Raw genomic sequence first — 25,153 nt, 5'->3', positions numbered from 1 at the left:
TCTTTAGCCGGAACGGTATTACCGTACTTTCCGTGCGGTAAACCGGCATTGCTAGCTAAAACACTCTAATATAGAGACGCGGGGTAATCGTTAGGTGCGAGTGTTTCGTGACTGCCAACGGGGAATCGTGTGCAGCCCACAACGCGACACCACTTGCCACCCATCGCACGCATTACCACAAGGAACTGAAATTCACACGCCCAGCGAACGTAGCGCTCGCCAAACACTCGCGATTCTTGCCTTGCGGATAGCAGACGCTCTAGGGGCTCGGTTCTGTCACTTACGCTTAACAAAAATGACGTCACGCACACAATGTTGCCAATAATTCTGGGAAGCGAGGTGGGGGGAGAGTCGGGGCAATCAATAAAATTCATTTGCAATGAATATGCGTATGTCTCCAGCTTGTAATTTGGCATAAATAACGGGAACGTGAAGAGGAACGTACCCAGCGAATTTTATTGAGATCCATGGAACTCGAAAAATTGCCGGAGTTGGCCTTTAAGGGTCCCCCAAATTTTTACGTGGTTTTTGGCTCTAACATATCAAGTAACTAGTTGTTGCTTATGTTACGAGATTTTAGTCCCGTCACTAGTTGTTACGTGATTTTAGTCACGTGACTAGTTGTTACGTGACGTTACGCAATATTTAGTCACGTGAGTAGCTGTTACGTGGCATTACCTGATTGTAGTCGCGCTACTATTTGCGCAATGTTACGGGATTCTAGTCACGTGACTAGTTGTTACATGAGGTTACGTGATTTCAGTAATGTGATTGGATGCAAGGTCATTTTCGTCCTGTGACTAGCTGTTACGTGATGTTCGGCGAGTTAAGTCACATAAGTAGATGTTAAGTATAGCATCGTGATATCATCTTGTAATGCGCTCTCGGTATAGTACAAGGTTCGAAGAAAACGAAAGACGACACAGGGCGATGCGCAAACTAGCCCCCGGTACCGCCTGATTGTATCGTCATTCTTGGTCACGTGACTAGTTCCTACACAAAGTTACGCGATTTTATTCAGGTGACTATGATCGAGGGGCCTCAAACTTACCTCAGCCAGCGGGCCGCAGTCACGGAATTTCAATTCAATTCAATTCAACTGTATTTCAGGTATTTCCTGAGGAGGCAGAGGCTAAAGGCTTTAGTCGCCTGACGATGGCCTCTGCCCCCCGGGGTTCGCAACAGGTGCAGCACAGATAGCAAAACAGTAAACCTATACATTTCTAGAAAATAATTGTATACAAAATGAAATAGTAATGAAATGATACACCGGTATTAATTACAATGATGCAAAGTGTTGATCCCAGTATGACAAAGTGGTGATAACGGTGGGAAAAAAACAAAAGAAAATGAAGAAACAAAAAACACTTGCGCACACACAAAAGAGACATTTTCTCACATGAAAAATGTTGTTTCAAGACAATTGTCTATGTTCTGCTCATATTTCTTCGCCGCTGCTCATATTTATTAGCAAAAGAGATATATGATGTACTCAACATTGCAGGAGAAGTTTTTAGAGCGGCCCATTTTATGGTCACTTCATGAAACATACTGAGCTAACAAGAATTATAGGTTTAAAGTGTTATAGAACACAAGAAGTAATACCTACGAATTTCTAACTTGGAGACAGTATAGAGACCGTTAAGTACCGACTTCAGAAGTTAAGAGATGTGTCCTGATTGTATGCTTCGTGTTTTTTTGCTGAATCAGTCCAGCTGACTATGCATTCGTATTTATTCAGAAAATGCGCGATTTGATAATGTATTGTCTGTTTTCCGTAATTTGTCCTGACTTTAGGTAGTCGACGTTCAACTTTCCTGAATTTATATCTGTCTCTTTCGGTAGGAGTGTGTTGTATTCAGTTTTGGTTTCGTTTTTGATTCCTTCATCCCCCAGGGGGCGCATATACTCATTGCATATAAACCATGTATCATAGTCAATAAAGGCAGTTCTTGTTCCATTCATCGTGACGGCTGGAGTCTGACTCCCTTCCTTAGACATCACATTGGCGACGAGGATGTCGTAAAAGTACCCTGCGCACCGTCCGCGCCCGCCCCAACATGAGTGTCCCCGGGCTCGCTCCGCCGCCGTTCTTCCTTGCGACGCCCGGCCGACCGCCACTACCATGGGAGCAGTGGGAGCAGATGTTCAACGTCTACCTGGTGGTGTCCGGGGCCGCCGAGTTCACGCCAGCACGACGCAAGGCTATCCTTTTGCATTGTTTGGGGCCGGAGGGCCAGCGTATTTATCAGACCTTACCTGCAGGGTCGACCGCCGCAGCACCACCAGTGCCAAGCGCCGCAGCGCTCGCCGTTAAGGACGGGGATAAGTCTGCCGCAGCCACTTCTGACGAATACGACACTGCACTCGTGGCATTACGGCACCACTTTTCGACGACCTGCAACGTTGTCGTCGAGCGTCATCGTTTTCACCGCCGCCGTCAACACTCAGGCGAGTCCGTTCATGACTTTGTTGCCGCCCTACGGGAGCTAGCGTCACACTGTTCGTTCGTTTCTCAGGATGATGCTCTGCGGGATCAAATTGTTGCCGGCATAGCTTCCAACCGCGTACGTGAACGGTTATTGCTTGAGGGCCCCTCACTTTCGTTCGAAGGCTCGGTGCGAATTGCGCTCCAATTTGAGCAAGCAGCTGAAGAGCTAAAGGAATTTTCTCCTTTGGTCGACAAAGTTTCAATGCAGCGTCGTCGTAAGAAACCATTGCATTCATCGCAAAAGAGCATTTCACAGCCGGCAGCCCACTTTCAGCAGAAGCTAACGAAAAGCGCCAGCGGCTCACGTGCGCCGCAGGGGCACCGCCCCCCTGAACGGAACCGAGAACACAGTAGGCGCTCCGCGTCGCCGCACTGCTTCCGATGCGGCTCGCGGGATCACTTCGCATCAGATATGCAGTGCCCAGCGCATGGGAAAAGTTGTTTGTTTTGCGGTCGCAAGGGCCACTTTCAAAATGTATGCAACCGCAAACGAGCTCAAGTGCAAGGCAGGGTCCGCGAAGTAGAATGTGATGACGATGTATCGTCGTGTAGCAGTACTGAGCAAGTGTTGACTGTGGAACGTTCCGCTCGTAAGGGAATTCACGTAGAAGTGCTGGTTTCGAACGTCAGGCTTACACTTCTTGTTGATTCAGGGTCATCCGTTTCAATTTTGTCAGAGCAAGCATTCCGTCGACATTTTCAGAGTATTTCGCTTCTGCCTGCCCCGCACGTCACATTGTTTGACTATTCCCAACGTCCCATTTGCGTGTTAGGTTGTTTCACGGCAGATGTACAGTTCAAAGGGCGCACCGCGTCACTCTGTTTTTATGTTGTTCGCCGAGGAACGTGTCTTATCGGCCTTGACGGCATTAAAGCCTTAAGTCTTCGCATTGAGGGTTCTACTCTCAAGTGCTTACATACGACTACGTCTGTTGCTCCGTTGACATGTGTCAATGACACGGTGCCTCGTTCCACTTCCGTTCCACTTGCCAACATTTCCGCACTGTCCAACGCGCAACCCGGTCCAGAAAATCTCCCGCCAGCCTTGGCAAGCGAGTTCGCTTCACTGTTCAGTTCCAACTTGGGCCTTGCTTAGGGGTTCACGCATCGGGTTAAGACGCGTCAGGGCGTGCAGCCAGTAACTTCCAAACTTCGCCGTCTGCCATATTCTCTCCGTGCGCCAGTGTCAAATGAGCTTCAAAGGTTACTAAGCCTTGACATCATCGAGCGCATCGATGCTTCCGAATGGGTGTCCCCCATTGTCGTTGTTGACAAGAAAGATGGTAGCATCAGGATCTGCGTAGATCTCCGAGAACCGAATAAGACTATTGTTCCAGATAGTTTCCCGTTGCCTCACACAGAAGAGCTTCTCCATGCTTTGGTAGGCGCTACACATGTCTCAAAACTCGACTTGGCTTCCGCTTACCATCAGGTTCTCTTGCACCCTGACAGCAGGGACTTAACAGCTTTCATCACTCACGATGGACTTTTTCGATTCAAGAGAGTATGCTTTGGGTTAGCTTCTGCCCCAGCGGCATTTCAGAAGATGATGGCAGTAATCCTTGACCGTTGCCCTGGTGTGTTGTTCTACATTGACGATGTGATCGTCTTTGGGAAGACTACAGAAGAGCACCTCTTGAACCTGAAAACAGCCCTGCAGAAGATCAAGGATGCAGGCTTGAAACTGAACAACAAATGCGTCTTTGACGTTCCAGAGCTCGCATTTCTAGGGCACAAGGTCACTGCACGTGGTATTTCGCCACTTCCTGAGAAGATTGACTCCATAGTTAACACTCCCGTGCCAACCGATGTTGCTGCCCTCCGTTCGTTCTTGGGTCTTGTAGAGTACTACTCGAAATTTTTTCCATGTTTGGCACAAGTGGTCGAGCCTATGAGAGTCTTGTTTCGCAAAAATGGGCCATTCATCTGGTCAGCCGAAGCAGACAACAGTTTCAGAAGGGTAAAAAAAATGCTTTCGTCGAACACAGTCCTTCAAATGTTCGACCCGGTGCTTCCAGTCATTGTATCGACAGATGCTTCCGACTGTGGGCTGGGAGCAGTCCTCCAGCAACAAGATGGCCAAGAACTTCGCACAATCGCCTTCGCATCTCGTACACTGTCCCCAGCGGAGAGAAAGTATTCAGTCGGGGAACGAGAAGCACTGGCAGGTATTTGGGCATGTGAGCGATGGCACACGTACCTTTGGGGTCGCCATTTTAAAATTCGAACAGACCACCAGGCGCTTGTCTCCTTGCTGTCGTCACATGGACGTGGAAGACGCCCGCTTAGAATCGCACGCTGGAGCGCACGACTGCTTTGTTATAACTTCACTGTTGAATACCGCAGGGGGTTCACGAACACTGTTGCAGATGCACTTTCACGGCTGCCAGCACCTACCTCAGAAGCAGAGCTTGCAAAGGAGGAAGAAATTGTGTTGCTCGTTGAGCCAGCCTGTGTGGCAAAGAAGTTCAGACAGGCCGTCCTTGACGATGGGTGTCTAGAAACCGTCAAGTCCTTTGTGCTGAGTGCCTGGCCGCCACAAAAGTCCTTACCAGAAGAGGTGAAGAGAGGAACTTTCTGTTGTCGATGATCTTCTACTGCGAGCAGAGCGCCTCGTGGTTCCGTCCTCTCTCACTGCCCAGTTCATTTCCACCGCACATGAGACACATCCTGGTATCACGCGCACGAAAGCGCGACTTCGTGAGCGGTTCTGGTGGCCACGAATGGATAAGGAGGTAGAAACAGCAGTGAAAAACTGCCACATCTGCCTCGAGGCCGATAAATCTGCCAAGACATCACCAGCGCCACTGCAACCTGTTGAATGGCCTGAACGACCATGGCAAAAGCTGGCCTTAGACATTGTTGGGCCCCCTTGGAGCGCGCACCTCACAACAGCAGATTTGCTATAACGCTTGTTGATTACCACTCGAAGTGGCCAGAGGTATATTTTTGCCGTGAGGTATCCACGAGCACAGTGAAAGACTTTTTAACTAGTGTTTTTGCCCGCGAAGGCTACCCCGAGGGAATCGTTTGTGACAACGGGCCTCAGTTCACTTCCCGGGAATTCATCACTTTTCTGAAAGACAGGGCCATCCGTCTTTTGCATTCGTCGGTGTACTACCCCCAGGCGAATGGACAAATTGAACGATTCAACAGGACATTCAAAAACTTTGTTTAAGTTTCACTTCTCGAAGGACGACCCCTCCGACAAGCAGTCATGGACTATCTTGCTATTTACAAGGGCTACTGCACAGGCAACCACTGGGGTTGCCCCTGCTGTTCTACTGCATGGTAGAATGCCCAGAACCAGGCTGGACGTCGTTCGCTTCTCAGCACCAGCATTCGCTAAAGACCCGGCTAAGGAATTGGCGCGACTACGTCGTAGGGTCCGGCGTCAACAGCGGAGCAGCAAGCTGTACACAGACAAGAGGAGAGCTGCCAAGGAACCTGGGATAGCTGCAGGCGACATTGTTCGTGTCAGGAAACCATCCGTTCGCTTTAAGGGCGACTGCTCTTTCTCTTCACCAACTAAAGTGTTGGAAAGGAAGGGACCTGCTTCTTACAGGCTTGAAGACGGCCGTACGTGGAATGCCTCCAAGCTTTCCAGGGTTCCAGAGGGGGGTGATTCCCACCAGTCGCAGCTACCTGTGCCGCAGTTTCCAGTTCCGGTGCCACAGCTTGCCGGGCTACAACCTGCCGTATCGGATCCGCCACCTGCTGGCGTACTGCAACCTGCCGTGCCGCAGCCGCAGTCCCCTGGCGTAATGCAACCTGCTGTGCCGCAGCCGCTGTCTCCTGGCGTAGTGCAGTCTCCTGTGCTGCAGCCGCCTTCTGGGACGAAGTCGCCATCTTCTGGGGTAGTGCAGCAGCCAACCTCAGCAGTACACCATTCAGAGCGGCCGACCCGAAGGCGCCGGCCGCCAGCCTGGCTTCAAGACTATCAGACCAACTTTTAGTTACGGTCTGAAATTGTGTTTATTCCGTACTATGTAAATAACTAGAGTAAATACTTGGGTTTTTGTTACTAATACGTACTAACAACTAACCACTAAAAATAAGGGGGGGAGTATGTTGTATTCAGTTTTGGTTTCGTTTTTGATTCCTTCATCCCCCAGGGGGCGCATTTACTCATTGCATATAAACCATGTATCATAGTCAATAAAGGCAGTTCTTGTTCCATTTATCGTGACGGCTGGAGTCTGACTCCCTTCCTTAGACATCACAGAGCGTTTTCTTTAAAGGCATTTGTTTTGTGTATATGCTGTAATAGCTTAAATAAATAGATCTGATTGAGTTTCAATATGCTATGTTTATAGAACAATTCTCGTGTGCGTAAGTCGAGTATGTCTCCTACATAATTTTCAAATAGACGCAGTACCCTTTTCTGTAAAACTAATAACCTATTGTAATTGGAGTCCGTAGTTGTTCCCCAGACTAAAATACAGTATGTAAGTTTTGAATACACCAATGAGTAATAAAGCCTTCCTTTTAGCCACAGTGGTATTACCGAATGAATTCTACGAATGCAACCTATGGTTTTGGCTATGTCTGCCGTCAGATGTAGAATGTGTGTATTCCATATCATGTTTTCATGGAACCATACTCCCAAAAATTTCTGCTCCTTTGTTCGTGTTATTTGTGTGCATCCATAATAAATTACTAGATCACCTGCGTACCGCTTGTTTGGCGGTGCGAATAATATGTACTGCGTTTTATTGGCATTTAACTGTAACTTATTCTGATATAGCCATATGGTTAATTCTTCTAGATAAGAGTTTGCCATTGCCTGTAGTGAGTTTATATCTTTTGCCGTGAAAAATACGCTGGTGTCATCTGCATACATTACGATGTCTTGTTTAACACCTATATCCGCTATATCATTGATGTAAAGCAGGAACAATGTTGGCCCGAGTATCGAGGCTTGCGGTACTCCGGTTGTGACTTTCAATCAGCTAGAGCAAAAGTTATTCATTGCTGTAAATTGATACCGATTACGTAAATAATTTGTAATGAGTTCTAGTGGAATGTTCCTTATGCCATATTGTTGAAGCTTCAACAACAGCACTTCATGATTGACGGCATCAAATGCTTTTCGTAAGTCTAAAAATAAACCTAGCGTGTAATACTTTTGCTTAATTCCTTGAATAACTTTCTCCATTACTTGGAGCAATGCCTGCTCCGTGGACTTTTGTTTTAAAAAACCATACTGGGAGTTGGATATTATGTTGTATTTATATAAAAATTTCGTCAATCTTTCATTTATGGCCCATTGAAATATTTTTGAGAACAGTGGTAACACTGAGATAGGTCTATAATTGCCAAGTTGATTATTGTTTCCTCCCTTGTAGATAGGAGTTACCCTTGCTATCTTTAGGCAATCTGGGAATGTGCCTTTTTCAAACATTAAGTTCATTAGGTAAGTAAGAATCGGTGCTATGATGCTGGCGACATGCTTCACTGGTTCCGCTTTTATTTCATTGTATCCTGCCGAAACGTCATTTGACAGTTTACTAAGCAGCAGCTCCGTCTCTTGCGTGGTGACTGCTTTAAAAAATATAGTATTTGATAAGGGATTAAAGGCCTGCACTGACAATTCCCTATCTACATTTCCGCTATCATGCTTTGCCGCATTGACGAAATATTCATTTACTGTATCGACTAAAGCTTCGCCTGTTATGACGCAATTATTAACCACTAGTTCTTCAAGAATCGTAGGAGCTGTAGTTCTTCCGGCGATTTCATCGACAGATTGCCACACTTATTTCGTGTTAGTTTGGCTATGCGAGAATAGGTTTTGGTAGTAGTTATCCTTTGCTTTTTTGAGATCTGAATTAAGTTTGTTTCGCACCTTCTTGTTCTCTGCGAAAAGTTCAGGGGTCCTGCTAACAACAAAGGCATGAAACATCTTATTTTTTTCTCGTATTCTGCGATGCAGAATGTGAGTAATCCATGGCTTTCTTATCGCTGCTTTTCGTGCCTTGGAATGTTTTAGAGGAAATTAATTGTCATAGCAACGTTTGAATTCAGAAAGAAACATTTCGTATGCTGTGTTTGGATTGCATTGCCGATATATAGTGAACCACTGTGTGGACTGCATCATTTCACGAAAGACATCAATAGATCTACTATAAATATTCCTGTAAACCTTAGTGATTTTAGTTTTCTTAGTGGAAGTTTTAGTAATAATACAATACTGCGGTAGGTGATCGCTTATATCGCAGGTATTCACGCCTGAGTTGAGTCGCTCTCTTTTCACATTGGTAATGCAAACGTCTATGCAGCTTGTGTGAGCTGTTTGCTCCTATACGTGTTCGTACATTGATGACGCTTTGTGAGTCATAAGCGTCGGTTAGATTCTTGAAATCAACAGAATATGTTTCATTGCTAATTGAGTTAATGTTTATGTCAGCTACAATAAAGAAAGGAGTGCTTTGAGACGTCAAAAAATTTAGAAGGTTTTCCATGTAGCTGAAAAAATAACGTTTTAAACCAGCAGGCCGCCTATAGATAGCAGTTAGCTGAAACTGCTTTATAAAAGCGTGACGCATTCTATATTGGTGTCTGATACTGTCTAATCATCTATGACGTCGTAGCTGTAGCCCTGTTTAGGTATATTGCCAAACCACCGCCCCTTTCTCCTAATCTGTCGAGTCGCTCGCACGTGTAAGAACCGCAAGGGCGAGGCAATGAAGAAGGTATTGTACAAATGGTCGGGAAACGTTGCCACTTGAAAGAAACCTTTCCCATATCTCAGATAGGGGCCATTTCTGAAATACATTTGGTGCCAGGATTCCAACAACATATCCATACCGATACCCAGAATGGCTAAAATCTGGACGCCGATTCTGAAGTACGGTAGCATTGGTATTGCGTGACGAGACTGTATGATGAATGTAAATCAGAGTTGGTAACGTGAAAATCATGACACGCAAGTCATGTGCGACATGATTTGCATGTCACGCTCATGGTGCCCTCGCGGCCATGTCGCTCGCTTGATATACGCCAAAATTGGTATTGTTCGACGAGACTGTACGATGAACGTGAATCAGAGGTGGTAACGTGAAAATCATGACATGCAAGACATGTACGAGATGATTTACATGCCAGGCTCATGGTGCCCTCACGGCCATTTCGCTCGCTTATATACACCAAAATTGTTATTGCGCGACGAGACTATCATGAACGTAAATGTACGACATTAGGGAGTTTTAGCTTGTAACGTATACTTCTTTACGTTACCGTGTTACCGGATACCGGATGGAATCTGCGCATGCGCGAACCTTTACGGAACGTAAACTACTCGCCGGATAGGCTTTACGTTTACGGCCCTATCTCGCAATCCACCTTCGTTCGTGGCTACTCGCGATATCCGCTTCGCGGAGACTCCAGCCGCCGAGTAAAAATAAGCCGAAGTGCGAGCGCCACTTACGATAACCTTATTTCAGCCGGATTACTGAGGCTAGAGAGACGTAGAATACCGAATCCACAAACGTGAGAGGTAAAGACTCTGATAGGCTGAATAGGTGGCGCCATCTAGCGGGGCCAAGGTGTACCAGGCGAGCACAAATTTGTTATTGCAGAAACATCGGGCATTCTACTCCCAATGTAAATGCCTTGCAGCCAGGGCCGGATTAACAGTGCGGAGGGCCCGGTTCAAAAAAATAAGGGGGGCCTCTCCCCCCTCGCCCCGCCCCCTTTCTTTCCCTCTTTGTCATCTGGTCATGCTTGAGACTTGACGGTTTTTAGATTTAGCTGCAAGGAACACAAGCCATATTTATTCTAAGCCTCTCCGGAGTGTTTAATATCACTTGGGCGTTTTCTTTCTTGTGGAGCACGTGGAGAGATTGTCATCGTAATAATTAACTATATCAGGAGACGAAGACACGTGGGCAGCATTAAGATTTGTCTGGTTCGTTGGATCGTACTGAAAGAAGACTAAACTGTGCCAGAAGTTTAGACGAAAAGAAGGAATGCATACGACACTTAGAAGTGCAGTCCAAGCACCGTGTGTGTTTCTTCCATGCCAGAGTATTTTCCAGCCATATTGCTCGCGTTGTCTTATGACTGGCCACGACAGTCTTAACTTCAAGATTTTCTAAGAAGTCGAACGTTGTCTTCGCTAGATCTTCCCCTTTGTGACTGGTTATGGGCAAAAAAATCCGAGAAAATGTTCTTCAGGCTCATCGTTAGCGACGTTGCGAATGACCACTGTAATTTGATCCCTCCCACTCGAATCAGGTGTAGAATCAACTGGAAGAGAGAGAAGTACTTGGCACTCGCAACCGCGCAAGTGATTTTTTTTTCGGACTTCAGCTCCGAGGGCTTCTACAACCTCTTCCACAATGGTTGAGGAGAAGTAGGATGTTTTGCCACGCCCAATGTTCCCAAAGTTCTTTATATGGGCGGCAAGGAAAGGATCAAACTTGGCGATCAGTTCAAGACACCCAAGGAAGTTGCCATTTTGAGGAGACCCGAGTAAATCATTGGATAACATTACCATTGCAACTACGCGGTGAAGAACATTTCTCCAGTAAGTTTCCCGTTCCAAGCAGTGCTCTTCAAAGGAGGGAAAACAGCGCGAATGTTTGGACTAACACAAAAGGGAGACAAGACGACGGCAGGCGCTGACTTACAACTGATCTTTATTTCTGTGAAGAAGGCACATTTATACCATGTCAGTGTACACACATGTGACTTCCATTAATGTGCTAACATCCCTCTGACATCGACATCACCGCATCACCGCTCTTCAAAGGATCGAATGACCGACGTTCTGCGCTTGCACAGGTCAAGCACGCCTTCTCTATGACACTCATTTTCCTCGCGTGTCTTTAAAGGCAGAACCATATAGAGCGTTTTTGCCGGCGTTTTCCCGGCGTTTCGTACGCCGGCGTCCCTCGACGTCGACGCTACCGGTGACGGTGGCCGAAACGTCCACCTCTGGACGGTCCAGACATCACGGGCGGCAGCGTCGACGCCGGAAGCAGTTCGATGGACGCAGAACCAATCAGCGTGCGGCTGGCAGCGACTTCCGCTACGTAACGGCGTCGTCGGTGCTGCCAAAATGGCTGCCGCCCGCCTCGGATCTAATAAGTCGTCGCCGTGCACTTTGTGGCCCTTAAGTTCTCAACTGATGCTTGTATTTGACTTAGCTTGTTCCCTAGGAGCTTCGACAGCAAAAGGATCGTGATATCTTTGAAGTCTTTCCGAGTGCCGTACTCAAGTTCATTGGTAGGCTTAGCAGGAATGAGTTCATTGGCCGAATACGTGGCCTCAAAGATATACGGCAGCTTCAAGCTCAGAGGCCATATATTGCAAGTTTGTGCTTCTTCTTAATGCCAATAGCTGGCGCTACAAGTCAAATAAAAAAACAATAGACTTTTCGGTGGCGTTGTGTCACTGTGACTCGTTTTCTGCACCACAGAACTGCTAATGAGACATAAAAGCTATAATCAGGAATATATCTTGTTGGTCCATTGACGGAACTGTACACTGCTTTACGAGGTGTCAGGTTCATTCCCTCTGGTCACACTGTGTGACGCTGAGCTAACGCTCTTCATATGGTTTGCCGCCCTCTCTGACGGCGTTGATGCGACGACGCCGAGGGACGCAACGCCAGGAAACGCCGGCAAAAACGCTCTATATGGTTCGGGCTTAACTTTGCATATGCCTTGTTCCATGAACTGAACCCATCTGGATCCGAAAATTGGTCCTTTCTCGCTGACATCAGAGTACAGGGAAAGCAATGTACAGATCCTTTGGAAGGGCTGTACAGCAGCCATTCGCGAAAGACTATACTTCGCCGTTGGTGCGGTGAGCATAGAACATTTCTTGCTTGAAGTGGCGGCGGTAGCCCTTCGGTGCCGCGTCAGTTGGCTCAATGTAGCGCTTCGAGCGAGAGTAATCACCCTGCATGTTTCTAGCATTTTCACAGACATCCCGGGTTTGTGCCACCCAAAAGTTGACAGTTGCTACGCGCAGAGGAAACCAGTCCGCGGGATTCATAGACATGCAAGGACGCTCATCAGGCAATGGCTGATCTGTCTCAGTCGGGCTGCTCGTCCCTGGAGAACTGGGCTTTTCATCGCAGTGTTCGATGAAGTTGGTTCCCCGACCATGCTCGTTGAGGCTGTTGACTTTAAAGCCACTGAAAAGAGGGCCTAGCTTGCGCCTGCTTCGGAACAAACAGTTTCGCTGAGCGCACGGTCTGCTGGGTCACCTTCACTGGTCTCACTGGTCGACGGATTACTGGCCGAGCTCTTGACACTGGTAAAATAGCTAGAAAGCTTAGGCGTTCTTTCTAGAGTGTCGTTGAGGTGTGTTTTTTTCCTCCGTTGCCAAACGGCGCTTTCGAGCGCCAGAAAACTCCTTTTTCCGTGGCATATGGTACAGTAACAGAGCCTGCAAGCCAAATTTATGATCTATAAGTAACTTATTCAAAGTGTGCTTTTCTAGAAATATTTTTTACTAAGAGCGACAATGAAGAATACTCTCTAAACAAATTTATGAGTAACATTACGGTAGTTTAACAAGACAATGAAACGCTACCGAAGAAATCCAGTGATTCCACTCCTGCGCCAACTGCGCCAAAGTGCGCCAAATTGTATTTACTGCGCCATCCTGATAATATCGACGAAAATTGCGCCAAACTGCGCCAAAGTCTCGAGTTTGGGGCGTCTATCACCGGCAATCGCACCGCCGGCGCGTCAGAATATGTGCAGCTTGACTTTGGGGCTGCCAAAGTCGAAACCATGGACCAAGAATTATTACGCTGAATAAATAGCGCTCATGCGTGCGTCCCGAGTAAGCCAGAATGCCATGCACGGTGCCGACGCAGCTTCTGTTCTGCAAGTTGGTTCTACAGCAAAATGCGCTCTCCGCAGAGGCTCGTGACGTCTAGGCCTATCGGTAGCGAGAAAGTGCGACGGCGATTGATCAGCGGACGTCGTCTGTTGCAGAAACGCCGCTGATAGCTCGTTTCAAGCGTCGCACGGCACGTAAGGAAAGCAATTTTCAGTAATAACTACATGCGTGCCGCTAAAATGTCTGTCACTTCTGTTTCTGGACATCGCGGAATGAAATCTGGGATCGCTAGCAGTAGATATGGAACAATATCGGATTTTCCTTGCTTCGCGTTTACGGAAGAGCACGCGAACGGTGGGAACGCTTTGGCACTTTTCCTCAGATATAGTTTATCCATGGATCTTCATCCAGAAGAGCTTTTTCATAATTCATTCCACCAGCACACCCGAGTTTGTAATCACTCTGCGGTAAATACACCCTAAAAGGCCCTGCCCTTTGGAGCTCACGAGCCATGGTTCCAATTCGAATTTTTTGCTTGCTTTTTTAAAAATGTCATCTGATTAATAAAAGCATATCTCCTGGTCGGAGCAGCCGCAAATGCGCAGCTGTAGCGGGCCCGTCGCTGACGGCCTACAGTGAAGCGGCTGCGCCATGTTACACGTCCGCCGCCCTCGCGTTCGAGGGTCAATAGCTGACGGTTAAAAAACTCACAGTTTCGCTTAAGGGCGAAGCAGTGAATGCGATATTAACAAATTTTATTGCTAAACGAAGTAAGGCTAGCAGCTAACTCTTTTGGGTCCGATCTCGCGTAACTCAACAAAACACTGGTTTAAGGGGCTATGGCCGCTCCAGGAACCGAAGCGTTTTCGTGCTGTGAGTTCTCTAAACGCGAAGTAAGCGTTGAGAGCACAGCAAGTTTACGAGCCGCCTCGTGATGCCTCGAGATAGCGCGCGAGCAAGCGACAGTAGAGAGTTTTAGTTTAGCGCGCGCAAACCTTTACGTACGCAACGGCCTGCGCGCTGCGTACGTTAGAGTTGAGGCTGTCTCCTACATTTTTAGTTTACCGTACGCAACAACCGAAACGTGGACTGCGTCTAGTCGTCAGTGCCTTCGTCTCGGCGTGTTTTTCTGCGCCATCTAGTGGCTAAGGAATAAACTACACTATCCGATCATAGTTGACACAAGCCAAGGCACGATACAAGGCAAGGTTTTACGATGGCGCAAATTTTGTTGAGGTGATCTGTGGTGAACGGTGACGGTTGTACGACGTCTACGAGGCGAGCAGCAGCGAGGGAGGAAAAATGCCTTCCAGCATCCTTTCGAATCAGCGCCTTTTGGCCGCTATTTCATGGGAAGAGATAGACGATTTGATGCTCACAAACCGAGAGCGGTGGCTTTTGAAGGGCGATGGCAGTCTCGACGTCAAAGAATATGTCGTACATCTTTGCAGCGATCATTGTCCACTGCACTGGGTCCGCGAACGGATTCAAGCTACTCATGCATGGCACAAAGGTGACATGGTGGAGGACAGTTTGCTATCTAAGGCCAGGTTTTTAACGGCCAGGCTATTAACTTTCAATAGGCAATAACAATGCGAAAGCCTTAGATGCTTTATCAAACACGAAAATTGACCGTCGGCGGCATTCGATTGATGTAAAAAATAATCATGTGATGTCGTCATCATCACGTCATACATCATCAAAGCTTGTGATGCCAACATGGCGTCATATATCGTGATCTCACGTGATGATGTAATCACATGACATCATCGGTTTACACGGCTTCCGTGATCGGTGCACCGATCATGGAGCTAGTGCAAAACCATGTGATGTGCGGAAAGCTTGCACAGAGGGAGGGGGAGGATCAACCCGACGATCGAGAAGAAAAAGAACCTGGCTTTCGCCTTGGAGTTTTCTTAGGGGAATGCATTAGTGACAGTGTGGCTCTTTGGCATTGAGGCACTGCTGTGCATCATGGAGTTTGTCTACCACGTCTGCTGATAACAACATAGATGTATTTAGAGTTTTATTTCATAAATTGCAATTTTATTTATCCGGTATTCTGTTTATTTGCTAGTGTCGAAAATAGTCGCCGAAGAGGTTAATCCGGAACACTCAACTGCATGAGTCCTTATTTTTGCAGGTTATGGTTGGGTTTCGCATTTACCTACGCGTACGCGTTCCGCATAGGAATGGCCGACACCGCAGCTTGTGACCACTGCGGAAGTGATGAAACGATTAAGCATATTCTGTGCGACTGTCCACAGTACTGTTCGCAAAGTAAGTCGCTTTGCAACGCGCTTGATAAACTGGACGACCGAACTCTTTCGGAAGAAAGAATCCTGCGCCACCGACAGGACTTAACGTCACAGAAGAAGGCTGTGCAGGCGCTAATGCGCTTTCTGCGTTCAACCGGTCTATCGGAACGGCTCTGATAGGACGTCCTGCATGTGTGTGCATTTTTGCTTTGTTTTTATTTTATCTCCCTCTCTCTCTGTCCTCCTTCCGACCCCTATATCCCCATCCCTGTGCAGGGTAGCAAACCGGTCACTCGCACCAGGTTAACCTCCCTGCCTCTTCCTTTTAATCTATATCTCTCTCTCTCTCATTTTTTTTTCATTAGCGAGTGAAGTATGGAGTTCTCCTGAGAGGATTTTTTTTCCGTGAGAATTGCAATGAATCCAAATATTTCTAGCCTTCATAAGAGCCCCATAATAATTTTCAGGTGCTTGAATGTTAATGCAATATGCTTCTGTAGTGCACTCCAGGATGTAAAATTTGCTGCTCCAGAGTGCTCCCAGATGCAAAATAATCTCCTCCAAAGTGCTCCAAGCTGAAAACTTGCCTGCTCCAAAGTGCTCCAAAACGGAAATTTCGCTGCTCCAAAAATTGCTCCAAATCAGAAGTCCTCGGTAGCATCACTGGAAATCTGATATTGGCGATAAACTCACTGACGAGAGTTTATCTCGTAGTTTGGGTTTCTGCTGCTTCCTGTCTACCGATTACTCTCTCTACATGATCTGGATCTGTCTACAATACGAAGGAAGTCCACAGAATAAGACGATACAGCCGGAATTGACTTTACAATAAGGTCTCTATATCATTATGGTTCACATATCTTTGCAACGGGTTGCATTCTCAAGCGTTCTGGTTCAGGTGAATGTTACAGCGATGCTCGCTCATTCCAATGAATGGTGACTGACAGTCTCCAAAGCTGGCAAAAATAAAGCACAAATTGTCGGAGGCTTGGCGAAATCGGCCGCTCTGAATAAGTTAGTAAGAAAAGCTCGTACTTGCTTATTCATAAAATTAGTTGATAATGACAGAAGCAACACAGTAGCAAACGCACCCACTTAGTCATTGCGTAATAATATATTCGCAATAAAAGTATTCAAATGCTAATCCACTGAATATTATTTTAGTGTTCCCAAGGGTCTCGCAAAAATGTTGGTAGTGCCTAAATCTTTGCAAAGTAATGAAAATAGAAGCTCTGCAACTCTCGCACGAAACGTGCACACTGTACCTGTTAGCCGTCATAAAGTGCCCAAGTGCCCAAATATAAGAAATGCGCTTGCAGTTGTTTCCAATACTCGCACGAACGTAAATTTTGGAGCTCTTACCTTTAAGGTCAGCATACGACGCGATTGTTCTGCAGTGACAACGACGAGTACAAAGCTCCAGAGCGTGAAGGCGCACGAAATTTCTTTAACCGAAGAATGCGTCCTAAGAGCCGTGCTGCCTCGTGGATCGTTGAGCGCGGCAGCGGTGTTATGTGATCTCGAACAAGCTGCGCGCATCCGGTCGGCGAGGAGACGCATCATGTTCACCTGAAACGCCCGTCGTTGCATGTTCTATTCAGGGCATGGCGTAAAAGAAGTTCAAAAGTGATGGTCGGTTGAAGACTCCCACCACAACGCTCAAGCAATTGCGGTGAGGGTCTGCTGGCGGCCATATAGTGGATATATGTTGTAGATATTTCCTGTGCACAACCTTTACCAAGTGATGGTCTCTTAAGTTTTCCCTATATAACCACCAAGCAGGAATTAAGACAGAACGGCAATGCCAGAAGCGAAGAATCAAACCATTACTCCTTCGGAGTCCTTGCATTATCGGGAAGTTCCTTAACATACAAATATTTCATGGTGCGTTGTTTATACTCTAATGAAAGCATACTATAAGCATACCTATGTGTCAGCTTCTTACCGGTTATTTTCATTCAGCGCATTAAACGATATTTCAAACAGGAACCACTCTCTATGCGCCTTCGCATTGCGTGTTGGACCGTAGCTGCTAAAATCCTCGTCAGGCAGCTCTGTGTGTCCATCCGCTCAGGGGCGTAGCCAGAAATTTTTTTCGGGGGGGGGGGGGGGGTTCAACCATACTTTATGTATGTTCGTGCGTGCGTTTGTATGTGTGCGTGTATATATACGCAAGCAAAACTGAAAAATTTCGGGGGGGGGGGTGGTTCAACCCCCAACCCCCCCGTTAGCTACGCCCCTGCATCCGCTGGATCAGCTCCTTCCCTCTAAACGATGCATGGTCTTGGGCGAGTGAAAGGTTTTTACCACAGACTGCAGAACTGTGAACCGACTTCAAGATTATGCACGTTATGCAACGAACAACCTCTTAGAAGCATGTATATTGATTATTGAAATAGATAATCTGTTTCAATCAGGGGAATCCAGCAGAAGGGTTAAACTTTTTCGAACAAACAACGAAGTCGGCCATTTCTTCTGGCCCTTGGGGGGCCCCCCTAAAACCGGAGGGCCCGGTTCATTTGAACCCTTTGAACCCTGGATAATCCGCCCCTGCTTGCAGCGGCATTATTACGAATGAGTTGCCTTTTTAATCATTTTTTTCCGTCAAGAACACTAAGCGAAAACAAACGTGTCCATGCTTGTGGTTGCGAGAAGCGTCACAAGATGTCGACACCATCTCCTGGTAACCTGGTATTGCTACGCCCCTTCGCTTTATACCGGGATACTGCACGCGCTAAAAACCTCTTTAATGATTTTGCCGCAGCGTAACTCAATATTATCTATCTATCAATATTATCTGTAGTTTAAATGCTGTTATCATCATCATTTAGTGGTTTGCGCGAACGTAAAGGTTTACGTACGTACGTAAAAGTTTACGTTTGGGCAGCTAAAAAACTTTACTAAACTCCAATTCCGGTAAAACGGTAAGCGTAATCCGGTAACGGTAACGTAAAGAAGTATACGTTACAAGCTAAAAGTCCCTGTTATTTACATGCCACGCTCATTGTCCGATCACTGCCGTTTCGCTTACTCGATATAGAACAAAATTGGTCTTGCGCGACGCGAATTTATGACGAACGTAAACGAGAGGTGGCAACATGAAAACCATGAGTTGCATGTCTTGTATGGCATGATTTACATGCCACGCTCATGGTGCACTCGTGGCATTTCGCCTGCTTGATGTATACCGAAATTGGTATTGAACATAAATGACAGGTGGTAACATGAAAACCATGACACGCATGTCATGTGCATACATGATTTCCATGTCACGCTCATGGTGCAGAAGTGGTCGTTTGGCTAGCTTGGTACACACCAAGATTCGTATTGCTCGACGGGACTGCATGTTGAACATAAATGACAGGTCTTAACATGCGAATCATGACATGGATGTCATGTATGATATGATTTGCATGACATTGTTATGGCACGCTTCCAGCCGTTTTGCTAACTGGATATATACCAAAATTGGTATGCAATGACACTAGTGCGTGAGGACCGTAAATTACTGGTAATGCATTGTATATTCCAGAATGCACGTCCCATTAGCATGGTATATACCGGCTTGTACATGCATGCATGTATGGAAATATGCGATGTATATTGAACTAGGTGCCATGGCATTAATGAGTTCACTTTGCTCAAAGACAAACAAAGTGATGTAGCAGCTCTTTGCCGGCTGCTTCGCATTACATCGATTCCCACTGTAGGTGGGATCTGCCGTATTTTTTTCTAGCGTGTCCTTCCTCCTAGATATCCAGGTGCAAAGTTTAATTGCGATTTGCATGATTACACGGCCAACACAGTGAAGACAGGCTCATGCCGCCACCTTGATGTGCCGCAGTAGTTGCGTACAGTGTTTAGGCAAATATGATAATGGTACCCTTTTACTGCTTTTACTACTGGCTGGCGATATCAAGGAATGATTGCGCGTCGCACCAGGCAGAAACTTTGCGCCGACGCTCACTGGCTTGAATGCGTAATCATTCGAACCGCAAGTAAACTTTGGAGCTCTGTGCGCGACATGCTACAAGAATTTTTTCAAGTTGAACTGAGTAGAAGAGCGACTGGTCCTAACTTTTCTATACAAAGAGGCCCGCTTAGTGCAAGCAATAAAAAGCTTAATATTGCATCTTAGTTAACTGGGAAGCTTACAGCGATAATTGACATCTCACTTTTTGTCCGCCTGACCACAGAACTTATTTGCACAGGTTGCCTTCACTATCTCGATGGAAAGAAACGGGAACAGTGCGGAATCGATAGCCGCTGCGCTGTTCTGTTTTGAACTGGTTGTAGCCTGGCTGGTAAAAAGAATAGAATCGGGTCGTCTATGATGCATTCCAGGACGAGACTAGCGTCCTCTTATTACTACCAAGATAAGAGCGCGGTCAAAACTAATCCGAACAGTGCTGTGCGCGTTTCTTTCCATCGCCCTCGTACACCCCAATGCCTAATGTAATAAGAAAAATAGAGATTATTTTGATCACCCGGTATAGATATATAATTACAAATGTGCGAATGTTTGAAATATCTTAAGATAAAACTTGAAAGCATCGTATCGGACACTGTAATTGCGCTAGTATCTTGTAACCGTATCTCAAGTACTTCTTGCCTTAGCCACGGAGCAAGAATTCTTGAGGAGGCAAAATTGCGCTCTCTCGGGCGTCCTAATAAAGTCACGGAGTCGGGCACAAAAGTGACGCGCCCTGCTGAGGTCAGAGTACACTAGCGGAGAGGGAAAAAAATTTGCAGTGGCTTAGCTCGGCTATGCCAGGATATAGGTAGCGTTAGCAAAGGTTCAGCTGATTATTCTTAGCTTTCCAGATTGTCTAGGATTATTAGCCTTCTGTTCATTCTTAATATGCTGAACCGCTAATTGCCAGGCAAACTACTTCGGGATCCGATGAGATAAGCTTCTCGGCTCTTCTGCGCCGTCGAGCAGCATTCGCGCGCTCCTTCTCCATGGCGTTACCCACCTGCAAACGCCAGTCAGAGGCGCTGTCAAGCGGCCCCAGCGCAGTGTCAGGACGGCGACTGCACAGCGAAGGCGAATAGCTGCGCGCGCGCCGGCGCCACTGTGTTTATGGCTACGACGTCACTCCTCTGGAATGCGGCGCAGATCAGCAGCGGCGAGCCGCGCGCGGCGGTGGCGGAGGTCTGCGCGCGCGTCGGCGCAAGCGTGTCTGCCGCGCCTACGACGCTACTCCCTCCAGAACGCGCAGACCAGCAGCGGCGAGCCGCGCGCGGCGGTGTCGGAGAGCGCGTGAGATGCCAGCTCCGGTGACCCAGCTTGTGCGACATCACTGATGCTCATGCGCAGCACGGCCTCATGACCATCCACGCGAAATCGGCTCCGGCTTAGGCAAGTGTAGCTAACGCTACAAAACGGCGCGCGTCGCGCTACTCCGACGAAGCTCGGCGGCCTCAGGGCCATTCCGCGCCCGATTCTCTTTTCGCGCCTTATGCCCAAATGGGTGTTTTTTGCGCGTTCTCGCCCTCTCCCATTTTTTGGTAAATTAACGGAAAAAATGCTTTCCACGTACACGATAATTACCTGACTGATATATTTGGTAGAACGCGAAATCAAATTTTCTGGTAACGTGAACTTGAGAGGTATGTATGGTTTTTAAGGCGAACATCTTTAGATGCTCATCAAACGCAAAAAATGATCTTCGGCGTCGACGGCGCCAACATGAGTGATGCAGAAAGCCATACTATAATGACGTCACCACATGACGTTGTCTTGACGTCATGACATCACACGACGTGACGTGATCGCATGACATTGTCGCTTTGCATTGCCTCCGTGATCGGTGGTGCGATCACGGAGGTAGTGCAAGACCAGGTGAGGTGGCAGAAAGCCTTTGCACCGGGGTGTAGCACGATAGACACATCTCCTGAAGAAAAAGAAGAAGAAAATGACCCTTTGAGTTTCTTGACGAAATGATGGGGACTAAGCGGGGGACAGACGGTCCGATTTTCCATGCGATCCGATGGCCCGACGCGGCGGTGGGGGAGAGGGATGGTGGCCGTACGATGCTATGAAAGGTCACCATTCGGTTTCCCCCTCGCCGTGTCGGGACGTCGAATCGCATAGAGAATCGTACCGTCTGTCTCGGCTTTAGTGTCCTAGAGGTGCTTCTTGCAAAAGTATCACGAGGCGTGAGCTCTCGATCTTTCCTTGGTATGGCACGAGTCCACGCTTCCAACCCACCGGGTCACGGACGGACGGACGGACGGAAACGGAAAAAAACTTTATTAGAAAAAAAAAAAACACCTGCAAGGTTGCCGGCCCGGGCGCAGGCCACCCGGGCAGCATATTATGATTTCCTGGCGCGGCAGCGCACGCGAGACAGTAAAAAGAGAGAGCGAGGAGGACGCCAGCGGCCCCTTGGCACCTCGACGAGCGTTTGCGCGCTATTGGTTCTTCTCTTGGGGTCACGCGGCTGGGCTGGCGAGCACGTTTCCGCACGCACGGAGGAGTGTTGACGGCTGTTCCATCGTTCGGAAGCACCCCTCGCCACGCCGAGACGCCGCAGATACGCGCGCCGAGGGCGCCTGCAAGCGGGTTTCGATAGTTTCGATTAGCAACGTGGTTCCGAGTGTCAACGTAAAGTGCCTCCGCGTCGACCTGTGCACGGACGGCGATGCACACGAGTGGATCGCCAGCTACAGTAGGAAAAACCAACACGACATGGATCGTCGACAGGGAAAGCCGAAATCCAAAGAGGCAAGTTCACGTGTCGTTTCTTTTACAAGTGGCGAATAGGCCCAGTCTAATAATAACATTTGATGATATCGACGCCAATCGCGGAAATGCTAAATGCGAAAGTGCTGAATGCTCGCTCATCGTATCGAAAGGCGCGACGCTGTGTTTTGGACTGAATGCTGCAATGATATTGTGCACTAAAGCCGCAGCTGCAGCATGGAAATGCCGCTGCTGAAGTCCGCAAAACTGTCAACGACTGGTACGATTAGTGTAGTAGTTGAAAGGTTGTTTTGAACTGAAGCCAAGAGGCCTCAGTTTTCACTGTGAATTTCGGTGATATTGTGTGATTATTTTCCATTTTTGGAAAGCCATGCCTGAAATAGCCGCGTCCATTGAACCATGCTTAACTGCAGAAGATTTTATCACTAACTTTTCCTATTTGCGGCTCTGTCGCCCGTTTGGCTCGTTCAAAGTTTGAGTGGCAGATCGGATCGCGCCCCTCAAGCAACGCACTGCTGAAGCATTAACCTCCCTAGCATACGGCCATGCAGGCCCGTAGACAGGAATTTTTTTCGGGGTGCGCCCACTTGCTGAAAACTTTGACTATTTGAGCAAAACGCCTATTTCCATTATTTTATTTTCGGTAAAACACCATATATCAAATATTTGGGTGGGGGGGGGGGGGGAGCGGGCCCCCGCCCGCCCCCTCCCCTGGCTACGGGCCTGCGGCCATGTAATGTTTGCATTTTCGACAGTCCATTTTCGCGTGTTTACGCCCCCATTTAACATTTCTACATGTCACTGTACGTCCTAGACCGCGCGGTCACCCTTAGCGTCGCGCCTTTCGATACGATGAGCGAGCATTTAGCGATTTCGCATTTAGCATTTCGCAATTGGCGTCGATATCATCAAATTTATTATTAGACTGGCCTATTCACCACTTGTAGAAGAAAGAAACGAACACGTGAACTTACCTCTTTCGAATTCGGGATTCCTGTCGACGATCCATGTCGTGTTGGTTTTTCCTACTGTAGCTGGCGATCCACTCGTGTGCGTCGCCGTCCGTGCACAGGTCGACGCGGAGGCACTTCACGTTTGATGGGCAGTTAGAACTTGGGACTAACTCACGCGTGAACGTCCGCGTGCTCATCGAAACCTGTTCGATGTTACATGGGCTATGAGATCTGGCGTTTATTTCGCACGTAGGCGTACTCGTGTCCAACCTGTCAAACGGAAGCACGTTTATTGAAACCCGCTCAAGTGAGATGGGCAAGCGGAACTCGGAATAGGCGCGCGTACTTGAGCGTCCGCCATGTGCGTGGCGCGAATCTGCCGTGGCGCTAGGAGGAGGGTGCTTCCGTACGATGGAACAGCCGTAAAACACTACTCGTGCGTGCGTGCGTAAACGCTCTCGCGTGCCCAGCCACGTGACCCTAAGAGGAGAACCAATAGCGCGCAAGCGGTCGCGGAGGAGCCGCTGGCGTCCTCCTCGCTCTCTCTTTTTTCTCTCTCGCGTGCGCTGCCGCGCCAGGAAATCATAATACGCACCCGGGCATTATGTGCGGTGAGGCATAGCTCATTGAAGATTGCGTACCAACTGTTGCAGTTCGGCACGACACATTGCCGCCGCATCCTAAAGGAGTACTGGAGGAAATCTACAAAGGGCTCTGCTTTGTTCACGAAGCAATACTTCTTTCTACGTGCCTTCGTTGCGGCGGAAAAGCCCGCGCAAATATCGAGAATTCAGCGCCGCTGGGTCAACGCGGAAGTAGGGATGGTCGATTAAAATTTTCAATCGATTAATCGTTAATCGATTTAGCCTTTCATCGATTAATTGCTTTCTGTCGAATGTTTTAATCGATTAATCGACATTTTCTGTGGGTGCTTTAAAACCTATATTTCTTTGTTTGAGAGGCATCGTTCGTTGTTTGATATGGACCCAAATCTTTTTATCATACGCGCTGACGATCGAAAATTCCCACTTTCGAAAGTGTCGACGAGGGCCCCTTGTGTCCGTGTCCGAAAATTCCCACTTTCGCACACTGGACCAAGAAGCTCGTCGTCGTTGGTTGATGTCGTGGATTCAGCATCTGTGGCCATCATCCCGGACTATTCGGCAGCAGGTCGTATTTTCTCGAAGCCTGCCTACTCGACACAACGAAACCAGGAGGCGCGTTCGGGGACAACACCATTGTTGGAAAGTCGCAGCTGAAACATGCAGTGGCGGGCGTGAGGAAAATCCCGAGAAAGGTAAAAGAGAGACGAGGAGGAAGAGGAATTAAATAAGACGCTCGCTCTCGTAAGCACGGCATCTTTTCGGTTTTGTCGGTAGATATTGTGGAAGACCTACATTATACCATAATCGCGGACTGACGCGATCTTTTCCTTGAGGTCACCCATGCAGAGATACACAGAAACATACGGCCTCGGTCAGGCAACTGCGGGAAATAAGAGTGACATGAGTTTCTGCCTCCCAGCTAGAACAAACAGCAGCAGCGCCAGTATACTGCGCAGGTTTCATCTGATCGTTGCCTAACACGGCGCCACTCGCCTTTTTCACTCGTGCGTGCAGCCTGACTATGAGCGCTATCTAGTTGTACATACATATCAGATATTACAACATAAATTTCGCGACTGTCCTTCTTTCTTGTCACAGCAGAAGACGGGGGCCTCTAGCTGAAAGCTGTATTTCTCCCTAAATATGCGGCGACAAAGTATTACTAAATGCTACAAGGTCACTTCTTCAATAGTAATGCACTGGATGCTAGCGTTCGTAAGCCGGCGCGTAAAGTTGCGGATTACATAAAGGGTCTATAAGACCTTTTTAACAATATTCGCGAGTGCGCATTGCTGCGCTACATTTTCTCTCAACTAATGGCAGCAACTTCGTGC

General features: G+C 47.7%; 2 protein-coding genes across 2 annotated transcripts in view; one reads left to right on the top strand and one right to left on the bottom strand.

The window, feature by feature from the left end:
• The first annotated feature begins 1,155 nt into the window (after positions 1-1,155).
• Positions 1,156-3,940, top strand: LOC119403484 (uncharacterized). Its single transcript, XM_049418343.1, has 3 exons — positions 1,156-1,185; positions 1,998-3,195; positions 3,924-3,940. The coding sequence occupies exons 1-3, from the start codon at positions 1,156-1,158 to the stop codon at positions 3,938-3,940; spliced, it is 1,245 nt and encodes a 414-aa protein (XP_049274300.1).
• A 67-nt stretch (positions 3,941-4,007) lies between these two features.
• The window catches only part of LOC119403482 (aldehyde dehydrogenase family 16 member A1-like), a 111,552-nt gene continuing 90,406 nt past the window's right edge, over positions 4,008-25,153 (bottom strand). Inside the window, exons 12-13 of the mRNA XM_049418342.1 lie at positions 6,137-6,454; positions 4,008-4,145 (exon numbers count right to left, since the gene is read on the bottom strand). Of these exons, the coding sequence (XP_049274299.1) occupies positions 4,008-4,145; positions 6,137-6,454 (456 nt within the window). The remainder of the gene's footprint in view (positions 4,146-6,136; positions 6,455-25,153) is intronic.

The sequence above is a fragment of the Rhipicephalus sanguineus genome, chromosome 8 (genome assembly GCF_013339695.2).
Source record: "Rhipicephalus sanguineus isolate Rsan-2018 chromosome 8, BIME_Rsan_1.4, whole genome shotgun sequence".
NCBI classification, from domain to species: domain Eukaryota; kingdom Metazoa; phylum Arthropoda; class Arachnida; order Ixodida; family Ixodidae; genus Rhipicephalus; species Rhipicephalus sanguineus.
The sequence above is the reverse complement of the archived record's forward strand: the minus strand, read 5'-3'. Positions and strand labels throughout refer to the sequence as shown.

Coding starts and splice junctions, on each gene's coding strand:
- LOC119403484 (XM_049418343.1), top strand. CDS start 1,156: ATGGCCTCTGCCCCCCGGGGTTCGCAACAG. Junction 1,186..1,997: donor CCCCCCGGGGTTCGCAACAG/GTGCAGCACAGA, acceptor TCCCTTCCTTAG/ACATCACATTGGCGACGAGG.